The 16,821-nt window shown below is 38.1% G+C and overlaps 1 protein-coding gene and 1 pseudogene across 5 annotated transcripts in view; one reads left to right on the top strand and one right to left on the bottom strand.

Moving 5' to 3' along the window:
- The first annotated feature begins 2,505 nt into the window (after window positions 1-2,505).
- Window positions 2,506-16,821, top strand: part of LOC103886660 — a 21,683-nt pseudogene continuing 7,367 nt past the window's right edge.
- Window positions 3,692-16,821, bottom strand: part of LOC101010131 (arylamine N-acetyltransferase 2) — a 14,211-nt gene continuing 1,081 nt past the window's right edge. The window contains exons 1-3 of one of the 5 annotated variants that reach the window (XM_031669409.1): window positions 15,042-16,449; window positions 14,631-14,739; window positions 3,692-4,912 (exon numbers count right to left, since the gene is read on the bottom strand). In XM_031669409.1, the coding sequence (XP_031525269.1) occupies window positions 4,034-4,906 (873 nt within the window). In that variant the 5' untranslated portion in view covers window positions 4,907-4,912; window positions 14,631-14,739; window positions 15,042-16,449 and the 3' untranslated portion in view covers window positions 3,692-4,033. Of the gene's footprint in view, window positions 4,913-6,741; window positions 8,244-10,224; window positions 11,877-13,599; window positions 14,242-14,630; window positions 14,740-15,041; window positions 16,450-16,821 lie in introns of those variants that run through there. The other 4 variants (XM_021942082.2, XM_021942080.2, XM_021942081.2 and 1 more) reach the window with 4 other exon arrangements.

The raw sequence follows: 16,821 nt of genomic DNA, 5'->3' as shown, positions 1-16,821 counted from the left end.
GCCAGTCTGTGTCTTTTAATTGGACCATTTAGCCCATTTACGTTTAAGGTTAATATTGTTATGTGTGAACTTGATCCTGTCATTATGATGTTAGCTGGTTATTTTGCTTGTTAATTGATGCAGTTTCTTCCTAGCATCGATGGTTTTTGCATTTTGGCATGTTTTTGCAATGGCTAGTACTGGTTGTTCCTTTCCATGTTTAGTCCTTCCTTCAGGAGCTCTTGTAGGGCAGGCCTGGTGGTGACAAAATCTCTCAGCATTTGATTGTCTGTAAAGGATTTTATTTCTCCTTCACTTATGAAACTTAGTTTGGCTGGATATGAAATTCTGGGTTGAAAATTCTTTTCTTTAAAAATGTTGAATATTGTCCCCCACTCTCTTCTGGCTTGTAGAGTTTCTGCCGAGAGATTTGCTGTTAGTCTGATGGGCTTCCCTTTGTGGGTAACCCGACCTTTCTCTCTGGCTGTCCTTAACATTTTTTTCCTTCATTTCAATTTCAGTGAATCTGGCAAATATTTGTCTTGGAGTTGCTCTTCTCGAGGAGTATCTTTGTGGCATTCTCTGAACTTCCTGAATTTGAATGTTGGCCTGCCTTACTAGGTTGGGGAAGTTCTCCTGGATGATATCCTGCACAGTGTTTTCCAACTTGGTTCCATTCTCCACCACCAACTGTCTGACACGCCCCAGTGAGATGAACCCAGTACCTCAGTTGGAAATGCAGAAATCAACCATCTTCTGTGTTGCTTACACTGGGAGCTGAAGTCTGGAGCTGTTCCTATTCAGCCATCTTGGCACCCCTTCCTAAAATCTATATTGTTCTTTAAATTGGAATATATATCTCTGTTTCATCATTTTCTTTGAACTTCTGTGTTAGTTTCTGTATGTTAGATGAGACAACTGCCTCTCCCACTCTAGTCAGCTATAATTTTGTGTCTACTGATTCCTCCTAGAATTTGTCCACGTGATGAGCATCCCACTATTACAGCTTCCACCTGAGACTACATTCTCAACCTCCTACCTCTCAGAGTGGAGGGAATTAGACATATGCAAGTCTCTCTAGACCACAGGAAAAAGGCGATTTTATACAGGTGCATAAGCATTTCCAGGAGCCTTATCCCCCAGGAGCAATGCACAGAAGGGGCTTTAAAATGCAACTGTGTGTCACTTCCTGGAATGGGTTTATGGCACACTGTTCCAGGGCTACTTGGTGGCCTGGTTTCTAATATCCATTGGGCAGAAAGGAGACCCTGAGAAGCAGGTTGGCTCCCATGCTTTCTCCCCTAACTAACACCAGTGATAACTCCAGGTCTATTAATCCCACCTGAAAAGAGTTTGTCCACTCTTTCCATTCTTAGGACTGCATCCTAAACCTCCCCACTCTGGAGGTAGAGGGGACTAGGCATATACAAGTCTCTCTAGGCCACAGAAAAAGGAGTTTTATATGAGCCTGCATGCACTTCCATGGACTTCATACTGTGGGAGGAGTGTGGAGTAGGAGCACTAAAAATGCAACTCCATGTTTCTTCCCAGAAAGGATTTATGCCATGCATTGGGTGCTGCAACTTTTATAGCAACCACGATTAACTGAATCCTAAATACCTTCTAGCTCAAAGAACAGAAGAAGACACATGTGAGTCTCTCTAGATTATCTGACAAAGAGGTGGTTTTCAGTGGGCATCTAAGTACTTCCAGGGGCTACATCCTCTGGGTGCGGTGCAGAAAAAATACTGGAATGTGCAGCTCCCATTTTCCCTCCAGAAGGATTTTCCGGCACATTCTTTCCATGACTATTTGACAGGCTTGCTTCTAATAAACTTGCATTGGTGAGCAAATAGTAGCCCTCCAGTAATCTGAGCCACAGCTTGGCACTTCCTGAGCCTTTCTTCCAGTTCACCCCAGTAATAAATCTAGGCCTATTCATTTTCCTTGAAGGAGTTAGTTCACACACCAAGAGCCACAACTTATATAGCTCCCACCAAAGGCACTATCTTCTTAATGACCCAGGTCTGGGAATCAGTGGGGCTTTCCATTCCTGAATGTCCCTAGGCCACAAAAAACAAATAGGTGGATATGCCATAGGCTTACTTCCAATAGGTATCTCCCTAGGACCAGAGGCTGCAGCCTGAACACCAGTATAGGTACTTACCCCATATTATCTCCCTGCCTTGCAGCAGAGAGAGTGGCAGATAAACACGCACACTCAGCTTCACCTTGAAAACAGAAGAACTGGAATATACATCCAACACTCTACCTTCCCAGTTACATCTAGAAGGTTTGGTTTCTACCTTACTTTTCCCAGAGTTCTAACAAGACATGCCACATCCTAGTCTCCAGGGAGCCACCAAAAACAGAGACATGGGTTTAGACAAACACAAAGAATTAAGAGGCACCTTGAAATCTCTGGCCAAATCAATTGGTGAGATTCTTCTTCACTGATTTAGATTTCATTAGAGAAAAGGTAACATTGCATAATAAGGGCAGAAGTCTTCAACCTGGAAGCAAAATTGTATATTTCTTAATCTCTCTGAACATATTTTTGCTTTTTCCATTATGTACTATATATAATCAAGAACAAAATAACTGAATTGGGTTTCAGGATACTCATTGTGCAATATAATTTACTTGACTCATTTGTATACAACTATATCATCATACTTGAGCCACATTTTTATCTGTTGTTTTGTTTGTTTTTGTTTTGTTTTTGTTTTTTGCCACCACATCCTCCAGTGAGGTGATCTTGGTCAGAATGTGAGAAAATTGTGTCTGCCTAGGAGCACCAGTGGTGACCTGGCATTGCAACAAGATAGCAGCAGAGCTGAACAAGCCCAATTGGTAAGAAAGATGACAGGCTTTCAAATATTGATATATGTCTTTCATTTGTCCTTCCCACTGAGACCAGATCTCATATCCACCTCTTCCGAGGATATCTACACTCACCAGGATCTCCCAGCTATTACACTGCTGCGTAAAATACTGATGCTTCAATGTAATTTATTCTCTTAATGAATATTTATCCATTCGAATGTCTGCTTTTCTCTTAAGATTATTATAGTCATCACAAGTCAAAGAGGGAGAATAGTGTTAAGAACGAATCTGCAGTTTATAGCCCTGATACTGGAATTTACAAACAGAAATTCTGAGTTATGGATAAGTAAAGATTCAGATTTTGAATCACAAGGCACACTCTCAGATCCGGGACATCTGACATTCTATCAATATTTAATCAAGGAAGAAGCAGGCAGATGACAGTAGGACCAGAATTTCAAGTTACAGGAAAATAAAGCAAGATGGAAGGAGAACTTTCAGTAAATGCTGGCCCAGTAACCAAAATATTAATGATGTTATTCATCCATATAACAAATAGTTTTGAAAATGTATATCTGTCCGTGAATTATATAAATATTATTTGCATTTTATCTTTGAGGAATCAGAGCCACAGATTTTAAAAGTAATTCACCCTGTGTCCACAGGATTTCAAATCAGATCTATACAATAAAGCTCGTGTTCCCTCTCTTGTGGCAAAGTATGGATGGAAGTAAAAGAATGTAACTAGGAGACAAGAAAGAGGATAAGAGGAAGACTCTATTGAGGAAAACATGCCTAGCCCCATAATATCCTAAGTTGTCTAAAGAAAAACTTTGATTCTCAATATATTAGCCAACAATGTTTTCATATACTTTAGAGACGATGAGTTTTTCCACAATATTCTTTATTCATTTACCAGTAAAAATTTACTACGAACTCAACAATAAATCAATATTAAATGTTTTCTAGCATGAATCACTCTGCTTCCCAAGATAATCACATGCCATCCTTAAAATGCCTTTATTTTTATCAGTTTGAAAATGTGTCCTTATGTTTCTTTAAAAGGTTATTGTTTTTCAATAAATGCTGGTATTTTATGGATGAAACTATTTGATGTCTAGGATTTTCTTCAAAATAATGTGAGGGTAGAGAGGATATGTGATTGTACATTAGTTGATAATTAGTGAGTTGGGTGATACATACACAAGGGTTTATTTTGTTCCTTATTCTAAATAGTGAAGGATCCATTACCAGGTTTGGGCACGAGCTTTCTCCCCAAGGAAATCTTAAATATATTTTTCAGCACTTCTTCAACTTCTTCCTCAATCAGAGTTTTAAACTCGATCAGATCTGTATTGTCTTTATAACTGAATATTCTATAGGTGAGGGTGAAGCCCACCAAACAGCGAACCCCTTCTGGGGTCTGCAAGGAACAAAATGATGTGGTTGTAAATGCAGATGTTGGAGACGTTTGCAGGTATGTATTCATAGACTCAAAATCTTCAATTTTTCGAGGTTCAAGCGTAAAAGAGTACACTTTTTGGTGTGTCGTCTTTGGCAGGAGATCAGAATTAAGAAATTCTGTGTTTGGAATATACTGCTCTCTTCTGATTTGGTCCAGGTACCAGATTCCTTTCTCTTCTGTCAAGCGGAAAATGGAAGGCATCTGAGGCTGATCCTTCCCAGAAATTAATTCCAGAGGCTGCCACATCTGGGAGGAGCTTCCAAACCCAGCATCAGCAATGTAGTTCCTGCCATCAATGGTTACCTGCAGGAGAAGGTGAATCATGCCAGTGCTGTATTTGTTAGCTGCAGGGATGTAAACATACCCTCCTAACATTGTGGTCTGAAAACCGATTGTGGTCAGAGCCCAGTACAGAAGTTGATTGACCTGGAGACACCACCCACCCCGGTTTCTTCTTACAATGTGATCAAAAATAGTCTCTAAGCTCAACTCCATAGCTTCCCCACAATGCATGTTAAGGTTCTCAAAGGGAACAGCTCGGATCTGGTGCTCGAGAATGTCAGTTAATGTTTCTAAGTCCAGCTTGTTCCTAGAGTTCTTATAGCCAATTCTTTCAAAATATGCTTCAATGTCCATGATCCCCTAAGCAAGAAAAACAAAACATAAGAACATATCACTACTTTAGCACTTGGATTTCCTTGAGTGGCTAATTATAGGTATAATGTATTTTAAATACATAAAAACACAATGGTTATAAGTATCTGTCATAATAATTCTTTTGTTAGTATTTTTATTGCATGAATTCCTTTTACATGCATAAGTTCACTTAATAGTCTCAGTACCCTGTAAGGAAAGTGTTATTGTATCTTCCATCTTTCAAGCATGAGGAGTTGGAAATCCAGATTAAATGAGGAGCCAAATGGTAAACAACTTGTTTGTGGTTTTCTTGGTGATGAGTAAAAAAGAGATTCCAATTGGTATCAATTATAATAAGCTTATAAACAGTTTCTGACATAAGCAGGAGAATTATACAATAGAGGATATGGTATTCATGGTACATGACCCACTTGATTTCCCATTTAGCTGTACCTAACACGAAGCTCCTCACTCAAAAAATTATATTGATTAACTCATTCACTGATTCACCCAAGAAACAGTTTGCAAAATACTCTTGATGTGTTTCCTGTTGATCTAGTGCTTGCTTGCCCTCAAAAATCTTATATTTTAGTGGGAGTTGAGGTGACACAAATAATAAACTGAATAAATCAATAAAACATGCAGTCTGTTAGATTGTGGTAAGTGCCTGGTGAAAACAAAAAAAGGGGTTAGTGGGTGCACAGGGAGAGCACTGATTTCAAATAAGGTGGTTAAAGAAAGGCTCACTAAGACTTTAAGGATGCTAGAGAATAAGTTCTGTGGATATGTGTGAGGAGGATTGTTCCATGCAGTGGAAGAGAAAGTGCCAGGGTCCTTAGCTGGAACCTGTCTTGAGTGTTCAAGAAACATCCAGGAAGCCAGGGTGAATGGAGTACAGTCAGTGAGAAGGAGACTGAATTGAGATGAGATCTGACAAGTAACAGTGGCCTTGGAGCCAATGGTTACATTTTGGCTTTTATTCTAAACGAGATGAGAAATCAAAGTGAGATAGGATGAGAAAAGGGTTATAAGGGGAACAAGGTTTGCCTAATCAAAGTGATCCGTCTAGCTACTGTGTGGACAATAGGCTGCCCATATTGAGCTCTACGGGCAGTCACATGAACTATGTAGGACCAATTCAAACACAACAGCTCTAGGACCAAAGCTTGGCTGATGGATGGCATGTGACCTAAGTAGCTCAGTGAAACTCTATTGAGGCATTTTTGCTGAAATCTAAGCACAAATGTTCTGGTTCAAGGATAGAAGCTGGGAGGATATCAACCCAAAGTTACTTGGGAGAACCCACTGACGAACAACACTAACAAAGAATTTACTAGTAACCTGAGCAGGGAAATATGTGACTCTTAGTAACAGCACAGAAGTTTCATGGTTTTGTTGAAGACTTTAAATATACGTTGTAGCTCAGAAGACAGTGCCCCAAGGTAAAAGCTTCAGAAGTCAGTTTTTCTTTGGCCTTCTCCTGGCCTCCTATCTCTCAGTCCCATTATTCCTCAACGCTGGCCATACACACTAGAATCTCCTTCCCCAAGGCAGAACCTAGAAATCAGAACTCCTTTTTCTCAAAACCAGCCATAAAGCCTAAAAATATTACTCTAATTTGCCCTCTCCCTTTCTGTGTATGAATTAGCCATAAAGAAATTATCCAGCCTACCTTGTTGGATCATAGATCATAAGATCCCTATACCCAGAAGGAAGGAGTACATGCTCAGAGAGGTCAAGAGGAATCTAGACAGACAGGCCTTGCTGGGTTTCCCCAGTCTATTAGCGTTAGGTTATGCCTTTTGGTTCAATCATATTTTTATATGTGCCCATACCTTGTTGCATCTAAGCATAAAAAGGACAATTTCCCTTGCGTGTTTGGGTCTTTATTCTGAAGACTCCAGAATACACACTCCAAACAAATCTGCATGCCTTCTCTTCAACTGATCTATCTTTTGTGAGCTGATTTTTCCATAATCCTTCAGAGGGTTTCTGGCCCTCACTCATAGGAAGAAAAGCCAACAGCACAGAATTAAGTTATAATGGAAGAAAACATTGGTTTTTTGAAGCTTTAAGATGAAACACTTCAGCATCAGGCTATAGCAACAGATTTAGACCTGAAGAAAAAAAAGTTGCCAGAGCCAGCAAAAAGTTGAATGAGAGAGTTAACATCCCAGCTGTTCTCAAATGAAGAAAAGGCTGAAAGCAGCAGGATACACCAGAAGTTGACTTCTGAGATATCAGTCTGAGAAGTTTCAAAAAGAAAAAAATAGCATTAAACATTAAAATTTATTGGAATTTAATGAAGAGCAATTCAATACTTTAAGAAACCCTTATAGTTCTAACCAATGTTTTGGTTTTGTATTGTGTTTTTTTGGTCAAAGCTCAGTTTCCAGAAAGACGACTATAAATAATTCAATTTTAACTAAAGCCAACATAACCACAGACAAAATTTCTTTTATGCATTTGATTATACACATGCCACTTACAACATGACTGGACTTTATGTTGTATCCTAAATTTCACTCTTTCTTAAAGAGTCATCTTCAGAAAAAAAATTTACTATATAAAATTATTTTTCATACAAAATAATTCTCTTTTCTTTTTAATCTCTCTTATCACAAATGCATCTTTATATCTATAACTTTCTTTATATCTCTCTCCCCTACTTACTGGTTCCTTTTTACTTTGTTGCATAAATAACCTTTGAATTAGACAAAAATTATTTTCTTTTTAATGAGAATACATTTTTCTATTTGTCTTATATTTTCTTTTTTCATCAAAAACATGTCTTTCACAGACTTTATATACAGAATTATATATTAAGTGGAAGTTTTATTTTTAGTAACCTTAAACCTAGGAAACACGAAATCCTACACTGCATATCAGGTATCAGCACTTTATAGATGAAATCACTCTACAATGTGTAGGCATGTTTCTCCATATCTCTACTTAATTGGAAATGAGCCAAACTATTAATGAGTACCTATTCTTTAATCCAAAACAAGTTTAAGATTTTAAATTTTATAAAAGTTAACCAACAAGCATTTATCACTCCCATTTATATTTATTCAGTTTATTCATTGTTAGCAGTTTACCTAGATTACTTTGAGAACTGTGACATTAGACAAAACTAGTCACATTTAAAGTTATTTCCTTGCTAACCATTTTATAGCCTGTGAATATCAGGTGTTCACCCAAGTATAAACCTTAATGTTAAACATATTTGTTTTTCCAGATAGCTCAGGATTTAGTTGTTTTTATGAAACCAATAATATTAAGCTAGTCTTATCTATTTAAAAAATTACAAGCTGGGCACAGTGGCTCATGCCTGTCATCTCAGCACTTTGGGAGGCCGAGGTGGGCAGATCATGAGGTCAGGAGTTGGAGACCAGCCTGACCAACGTGGTGAAACCCCATCTCTACTAAAAATACAAAAATTAGCCGGGTGTGGTGGTGCGCAGCTGTAATCCCAGCTACTCATGAGGCTGAGGCAGGAGAATCGCTTAAACCCTGGAGGCAGAGGTTGCAGCGAGCCAAGATTACGCCACTGCACTCCAGCCTGGGTGACAGAGCGAGATGCCATCTCAAAAAAAAAAAAAAAAATGTTTTTAGATTTTAAAGATTGTTTTAAGTTAAATATATGGACAAAACTAAATATTTATGAAAACTTGATCTTGTAAAAGGAATTCTATATGTAAGCCAGCTGGCTAAAATTTGAAAGGAATTATTTAATTTTTGTATAAATTAAACCTTAAAATAAAAAGCACACTAATGCAGGGCCAGAATCTAGGCCCTTATGTCAAAATATCAGGGTTTTGTTAGAGTACTAATATGCTCTTTTATAGAAAACTATAAAATCTCGTAAAAGATTTATAAAAATCTTACCTTGTGTTACAACTAATTAAAATTAAATAGATTTGTTTGTAAGATATTAATGTTAACTTTAGCATTAATAATAAGTTATGCAATGGTAAAATTTAGATTTCTCTTGAATACCATTTTCTTTTAATATTGAGAGATAGTGAAAGATTTTTGCTTACCTTTTGAAAAAAAAAAAAAGGAGGGGTTGAGGAAGAGAGACAAATTTAGTTGGCCTCATGCTGTCTTTATTAGGTCTTATTGTTTGTGAAAGTGAGTCTTCTCTCTCAAAGAGTGAAGGTTTTTACTTTTTGAAGTCTTTGAGTTATCACTTTGCTTAAATGAATGACTTATTTTACAATGACCTGTTTGGTGATTGTAATTTGTTTTTCCACCACTATATCTGTCTCTATCTAAATAACTCTAATCAAAGTCTCTCCAAAGCGATTACCTTGGCTTTTAATATGTGAAACTTGTTTTCAGTTTCAAAGTGGGGACTGAAGAAAATCAAATTTTCTAAAATCCAATTCTAAATTCAGTCTTGTTGACCTCATTATCTTTTTCAATAGTAAGTCCCCTGCAGCCAAAAACAGACACATTCGGTATATTTGGCATGTTAAAATCATATAGGAAACATTGTCAAATATGAAATGGTGTTCAACTTTATTACAGCTACATTTATATTAAACCTATTACTAGTATGTTTTTCAAAATCGTGGGATATTCCTATCATTCTGATGTCTTCATATATGTTATTAGTATTTATAATTATTATGTTAAATTGTTATATGCCACAGAAATAACCAAATTTCCTTCTCAAGTGTGTCCTTGATCATGGCTGTCCTAAGACTTCTGTCATTCACAGTTGTTCTCCTTTGATCCTTTTAAAAAGGTGGTTTGCAATTAGCTTAGGACTCTAAGGGGTGCTCTTGAATGAAGCTTTATGATAACTTTGGAGACTGTGCCACTGGTATAGAGAAAAAAAACTCCCAGGACTCTGATGGAGACTAATATGTTCATGAGGATTGCTGACCCAATATCTAACAGAATAGGAGTTAACTGCATAGACAGAACTAATAGAAGACTGAAATAACCTTTTCATGGGTTTTGTTGAAACATTGCTACTTTTGTTTGTTTTTCAGAGTCAAGAAAATTTTTTTCTTTTTAGATATTTACAGCTTTTAATATTTGTGTAAAGTATACTCTTGTGAGCAAAATTTGAAGCATATTTCCTTCTATCTGCCTGATTTCTCTGAAATTTGGAAACTCTTAGTGATTATTGCTAATTTATGGGAATATAATTATTTGCAAAAATTCAATTAGAATCTGTTTTCTTTTTTAACAGGACACAAGTGGAGACAAAAGTCAAGGATTTGACTGGAATGGCATATTTTTAAGAAATTGACATTGACTTTATAAAGCTGATAATAGGCCTATGGATAAAACTGGCCTCATACCTTGTCTATGCAGTTCCATTACAGGGTCCTTCACAGGTTTCTGGCCTGTAATGGGTAAAAGAAGGTCACATTCTGACAGGCCCAGGAACCCCAAGTTATTTTGGAACCTTGAGAGAGAATTCACTCAATTCATACAGGTATCTCGTAGAAAGAGATAAATCCTTAATTGGGCTCAGGATGTTTTTAAGAGGTCTAACCTGAGATTCTTTACAAAAAAGAATGTTCCAGCAAAGCCATTTTTTTAAAAAGAAGCCTATACAGTGCATATCTATTCTTGCTGCACTTGATGCAAATAATCAGACCAAGTATAGTAACAAAACCTATTTTGCAAATAAATCAGTTCTACTATGTCTTTCATAAAATTGAAGAATTGGAAGCAGAAAAATTATACTTCAAAAACTGTAGTATATCTTATTATCTTCTGGCCTTGTCCATTGTTTTTTCAGTTTTTATTATTTTTTACAATTTAGACCAAAACCTGAATTTTTTCCTGGCTATAAGTCTCCAAAGTAACATTTTCAATGTTTTCTCCCATTTTTCTTACTTGAATTCACTAGCAATTAAAACTGGGGTTTTCTTAAAGTCTTGCAAAGTGAAGGTATGTGGAGAAAATAACAGTAACTTATAAACAACCTTCATGTACACCTGCTGATGCGAGGTCTTCTCAGAAAGTTCACTTGAACAACTGGTTTGAACTTCCAGAAAATCTGGAAGATTGCCACTGCAATATGAAGATGCCTCAGAGATTGTAGAAAAGCTAGTCTATAGATAGACTACTCCAGATATTAACCTTTATTATTTTTTTCTGTTTCTATAGAAATACCTCCTACTAGAAATCTGATTGCCTACATTATGTCTAGAGGCCTAAACCATTTGCAGTGCCACCTCCTGGAATGAGACATAGCTATTTAACTGAAATGATCTCGCGTCAAAACCATGAGACTGCCTAAAGAAGATATGGAATGATATATTTAAATTTGCTCATTTATATTTATCCTGAATTTGTTTTTCCACTGCTGTGACTGTCTCTATCTAAATACTTCTAACCCAAATCTCTCCAAAGCTATTACCTTGGCTTTTAGTATGTGAAACTTGTTTTAAATTTCAAAGTGGAGACTGAAGAAAATCAAAATATTTTACCCTCGAATATATTTCTTTGATATATTTAAAAATGGTTGCCACTGGCCAACAAACAGAAGTAGCATTGCAAAACTGTCTTAACTGAGGAAAATTTGCGTCTGTGGACAACGTCCATTAATAGAGCCATGCCCCCTCCCCTTTCTAAGCCTTTCCCAGGATCCAGAGAGATTGAGAGTCTGACACCTTTAAAGATCTGGATAGAAACATTTACCATCTATTGTTTATGAGAAAAGGTTCGTCTACATAACAAGGGCACCTTTGCTAGCCAAGTTTCTTCCTTCCTCTCTTTCTTAACCTGTGTTGCCAGTAAAACTAATTTACCTGTTTCTGGCCATGCTTTGAGTCTCCACTCTTTACTGTGGCCTCACAATAGTACATGAATTTCTGTAACTTATTGGGAAGTTGGGTCTTCATTCTCATGTTTCCCAAGTGTGGTGGTTAATATTGAGTGTCAACTTGATTGGACTGAAGGATGCAAAGTATTGTTCCTGGGTGTGTCTGTGAGGGTGTTGCCAAAGGAAATTAACGTTTGAGTCAGTGGACTGGGAAAAGGAGACCCACCCTCATTCTGGGTGGGCACAATCTAATCAGCTGCCGCACAACCAGAATGAAAGCAGGCAGAAGAATGTGGAAAGACTAGACTGGCTTAGTCTTCCAGCCTATATCTTTCTCCTGTGCTGGATGCTTCCTGCCCTTGAACATCAAACTCCAAGTTCTTCAGCTTTTTGACTCTTGTACCTTGGACAACAGACTGAAGGCTTCACTGTTGGCTTCCCTACTTTTGAGGTTTTGGGACTCGGACTGGCTTCCTTGCTCCTCAGCTTGCAGACGGCTTACTGTGGGACTTCACCTTGTGATCATGTGACTCACTACTCCTTAATAAACTCCTCTTTATATATACATCAATCCTATTAGTTCTGGCCCTCTAAAGGGCCCTAGCTAATAGACCATGTATATATATTAAATAAATTTGTATTCCCTTTCCCCTTTTAATCAATCTGTCCCATGTGAGTGATTTTTAGTGAAGCTTTAGGGGGCCAACAGCCTATGGCCCCCACATAAGGTATACATTGGCTCTGCCTGAAAATCTGATACATCTTGAAGTAGGAGAGTTTATAGGACAAAGGTGGATTCAAAGATTTTCTGATTGGCAATTGGTTGAAAGAGTTAAGCTTTGTCTGAAGACTTGCAATCAGTATGTGGCAGGACAGGCCATAGACAAAACCCCTCAGATGCAGAGTTAAAGAAGGAAGGGCTTTATTCAGTTGGGAGCTTTGGCAAGACTCACATCTCCAACAACTGAGCTCCCTGAGTGAGCAATTCCTGTCCCTTTTAAGGGCTCGCAACTCTAAGGAGGTCCGTGTGAGAGGGTCATGATCGATTGAGCAAGCAGGGGGTAAGTGACTGGGGGCTACATGCACCAGTAATTAGAATGGAACAAAACAGGGCAGGAATTTTCACAGTGCTTTTCTATAATCTGTAATCTATAGATAACATAACCAATTAGGTCAGGGATCAATCTTTAACTACCAGGTCCAGGGTGTGGCACCAGGCTGTCTGCTTGTGGATTTCATTTCTGCCTTTTAGTTTTTACTTCTTTCTTTGGAGGCAGAAATTGGGCAAAAGACAATATGAGGGGTAGTCTCCTCCCTGAAGTATAATGAAATGCTTGAGTTAAAGGGGGTTGTGGGAACCATGGTTCATGTCATATAGATGAAACCTCCAGCCAGCAGCCTTAGAGAAAACAGATGGTAAATATCTCTCTTCAAATTTTTAAGGTGGCAGACTCTCATTTAATCTCTCCTCAATCAGAGCAGGGCCAGAAACAGGCAAATTTCCCCCACAAAAGATGATTTTGCAAGATCATTTCAATATATGTCAAAGAAATATAATTTGAGGATTAAATATATTGATTTCCTTCAAAGTCTGCTATCGTCATGTGATGCCAAACCAGAGTCATATTGGAATTTGGTATCTTACTCCCACAAAGAGTCCATTTTGCCAGTCTTATGATCACTATTTCAATGTTAATGCTGGTCTCCGAAAGGGAGTGTGTATAATGAGGTGTGTCTCACCTCCTTTTCCATTATGGCCTGGAATTTAGTTTTTCAAGTTTCTCTGGGGTCGCCTAGGACAAGAGGGGATCCATTCAGTCAGTAGGAGGACTTGATTTTATTTTTGATTTATACCCCAATTTCAAAGTACACTGCAAATTACTTTCAAAGTTCTACTTACTTTGGCCAGCAACCAGGAACTAGGCTGAATGCAATCCTCTTGCTTCCAAGGTCTGTAATAAAGTGATCTCCCTTCCAAAGTCTGCAAGGGAAGTGATCTCACTGGAATTCCGTATCACCTTGACCCCAGAGTCTAGTTAGGATCACCTCAGGGATCTCTGGGAAATGTAGTTGCAGGGCCTCAGGTTGCCTCTGTGAATCTCTTACGCGAATCTTTTCATTAAAAATGGTATGGATAATTATATTATCTGATGACACCCATGCCACAGGCTAGGAGAGCTGTGCCATTGTATTTCACCTAGTTCTTGCTCTCTGGAAGTCTGATGCCAGACTTCCCATGTGTGATATGGAAGGTGAGAGCTTGAAACAGGTCAAGGGGAAAAGCAGAACCAGTAACTTAGAAGAGGCAGAAGAGGAAGATGAAAGGTTTTAGTCACACTCTCAGATTATGGCACTCTTTCTTCATCAATTCCTATAAGGCCTCTCGTTTTCTTCTGCCTCTTTTCATATCTCATCCTCACTCTCATTCGCTTCTTTACCCAAAGGTACCACACAATGTGTCTGAAATAACTCGATGCATGTGGCATAAGTGTCACATGTATCATATGGCTTTGTTGCTGCTTTTTAATTTACATTAATACGAATGTAAATTTTTATTTACATTAATATAAAATATTAACATTGTATATAATGTTTTTTGACACATAACAGCTGTATATATTTATTTGGTAGAGTGTGATGTTCTGATTCATGCATACATTGTGTAAAGATCAAATCCTGGTAATTAGCATATCTGTCACCTCAAACATTTATCATCGCTTTGTCATGAGAACATTCAAAATCCTTCCTTTTTTTCTAGCTTCCATACCCTTTTCTCTCCAGTCTCCAGTAACAACTCTTAACTTTCTACTACTCTAACTATTCTACTCTTAACTTCTATGAGATCAGTTATTTTAGATTCCACATATGAGTGAGATCTGTAGTTTTCATGAGGTAATTGTTGCCTTCAGCACCTACTGTTCCACTACATACCTCTGGTGTCCTGCCACATGAACTTGGGACTCTCTGTGGGAAGGCTTTCTTTTGGCCTGTGCTTGAGCAGGTGAACTACAAATTAATGCACCTGGGACCACCACTCAGCCTAGAAGACAGGAATTGGAGAGTAAATATCCTTGTTTTCTACATGCTAAGGTGGGATTACTCTTAGGCATGTACAAAACTGCCTCCTGGTGTTGTCTACTGGGATTATGCTCCCTTTCTTCACAGGCAACCTGCCAACAATGCACCTTTTTATTGATTCTCAAGGTGTACTGGGTTCACTGTTTCACTCCCGCACTGGTGATTCCTTAAATCATCTTCTAAATCAAAATAAGCCACTGGAATACAAATCCTTGTCTTGGGGCCTGGTTTTAGAGAAACCCAACGTAAGTCTTTTTAACTTACCAGTTCCACTTGTGAAGGACATTTGATTGCCTCCTCCTCCTGGTTATTATCAACACTGATGTGATGAATACCTTTCTAGACATCCCCTGTAGATTAGCAGAGCATCACTGGGATATACGTATTAGGAAAGGGATCTGTGGAGGGGCAGATCATAGATGTACTTAATTTTTCTTTTGGCACTGCCAGATTTCTTTCCTTTTGTGTAGAAGAATTCCTACTTTCCTCATATCCTGATTGACACTTGGTGTTAGTCACCTTCAAATGTTTGACAGTTTTATGTATCTAAGATGATAGCTCAGGGTTCTTTTCATTTTCACTTCTCTGATTCCCAGTGAATAGGGGTGAATAGGTTCTTCACATACCTATTGACCCTTCACATTTCCATTTGTGAGTTAAATGGCAAGGTTTTAAGAAAGAACTCCTTCTGCCAAATTAGTCAGGACACACAGGCGAAGAGAGATGGATTAAAATTCAGATCTTGCTGGAAAACCTTTGGCCAAGATGGGGATGAGACGGGCAGAGGAAGTAATTCCAGCATGTAGGATTGTGATCTGGACCATTTTTGACGCAGTATGGGAGAGGAATTTTCAATGGATTATGGTCATTTTTCTCCTTGATTGTTGGAAACTTGATGCCTGGAATTAAAATGTTACCATCCAGATTGGCACATGTATAATTCTGAGATTGTCTCTAATTATTGTCATTGTGACTGAAATTCTTCAGGATGTCCAGCAAGAATCGTCATGGGAAACTATGAGATGAGGAGACTTGTGACTAAGGGAGAGTAAGACCAGAGTCAAGAATCCTGGTGTCTAAGGACAGAAACACCTGAGGCTGGGGGTTTGAGATGTCTGAGAGCTTGACAATACCCTACAGCCTCCCACACGGTGCTCATCAAGACTCAAGCCAAAATTTTACTTCATCAAAGTTTTGCATATGGAAGAAGAGGAGAATTGGGGAATACCTGAGCTGTCACTGAGCACTTCCTCACCATACAAGTAAGAGATACAGAGATGGGCTGGGTAACAACAGTGATACCATAAAGAAAAGCTCCTTCTTCACTGTGACTTATACAAGTAGAAAGCATGTTGTTTGTGTCTTCAAAGAAAAGCATTAGAGTTAGTTATGTCTAGTTTAAAGATTCTAACAAGTGCTAACTCACTTCTGTGTCAAGATTCTGAAGTTTGATAATTGACTCTGTTTCCTTGCTAATAACAACAACAAAACTTACACTTTTGCAGAGAAAGAAATAAATGTTCTTCCTTTCCTGATCTTCTCTGAAGAAGGGCTCTATATCCAAGCTAATTTTGTTTTGTTTTGTTTTATGCTTATTATCTATTTTAACATTTAGCATAACTTCTGGTTTTCACTTTAACAAGTAAAGTTTGGGATTATCCCTCCCATCTTCTCATCAATGAGAAAACTAAACAAACTGAAAATAAATCTTCTGAGATCCATGACAGAATTGAAGTCACAGAGCAAAGTGCTGTCCTGAAAACAGACAGATAAAGACAGATAATCGCAATTTATTCTCAATTCTAGGAACTAAAGCCCAGGTTTAGAAGACCACAGACGAAGCCAGTATTTTTAGGAACATGTAATAATTCATGAATTGTTGAGGCTCAGAGCAGACAAGCTTGAGAGTTTAAAGTTCTTGGGTGCTCAGTCTCATGGGGTCTTTACACTTTTGTGTTTTTCCTCCAGGATCCCCACCAAGTTCTCACTGCGAATGCTGTGAATAGTCTCTTCATGCTCCTAGCAGAAGGTGGAGAAAAGTCCA

This window comes from Papio anubis, chromosome 8 (assembly GCF_008728515.1).
Source record: "Papio anubis isolate 15944 chromosome 8, Panubis1.0, whole genome shotgun sequence".
In the NCBI taxonomy this organism is placed as follows: domain Eukaryota; kingdom Metazoa; phylum Chordata; class Mammalia; order Primates; family Cercopithecidae; genus Papio; species Papio anubis.
Note: the sequence above shows the minus strand (reverse complement) of the source record. Positions and strands in the feature narration are given on the sequence as shown.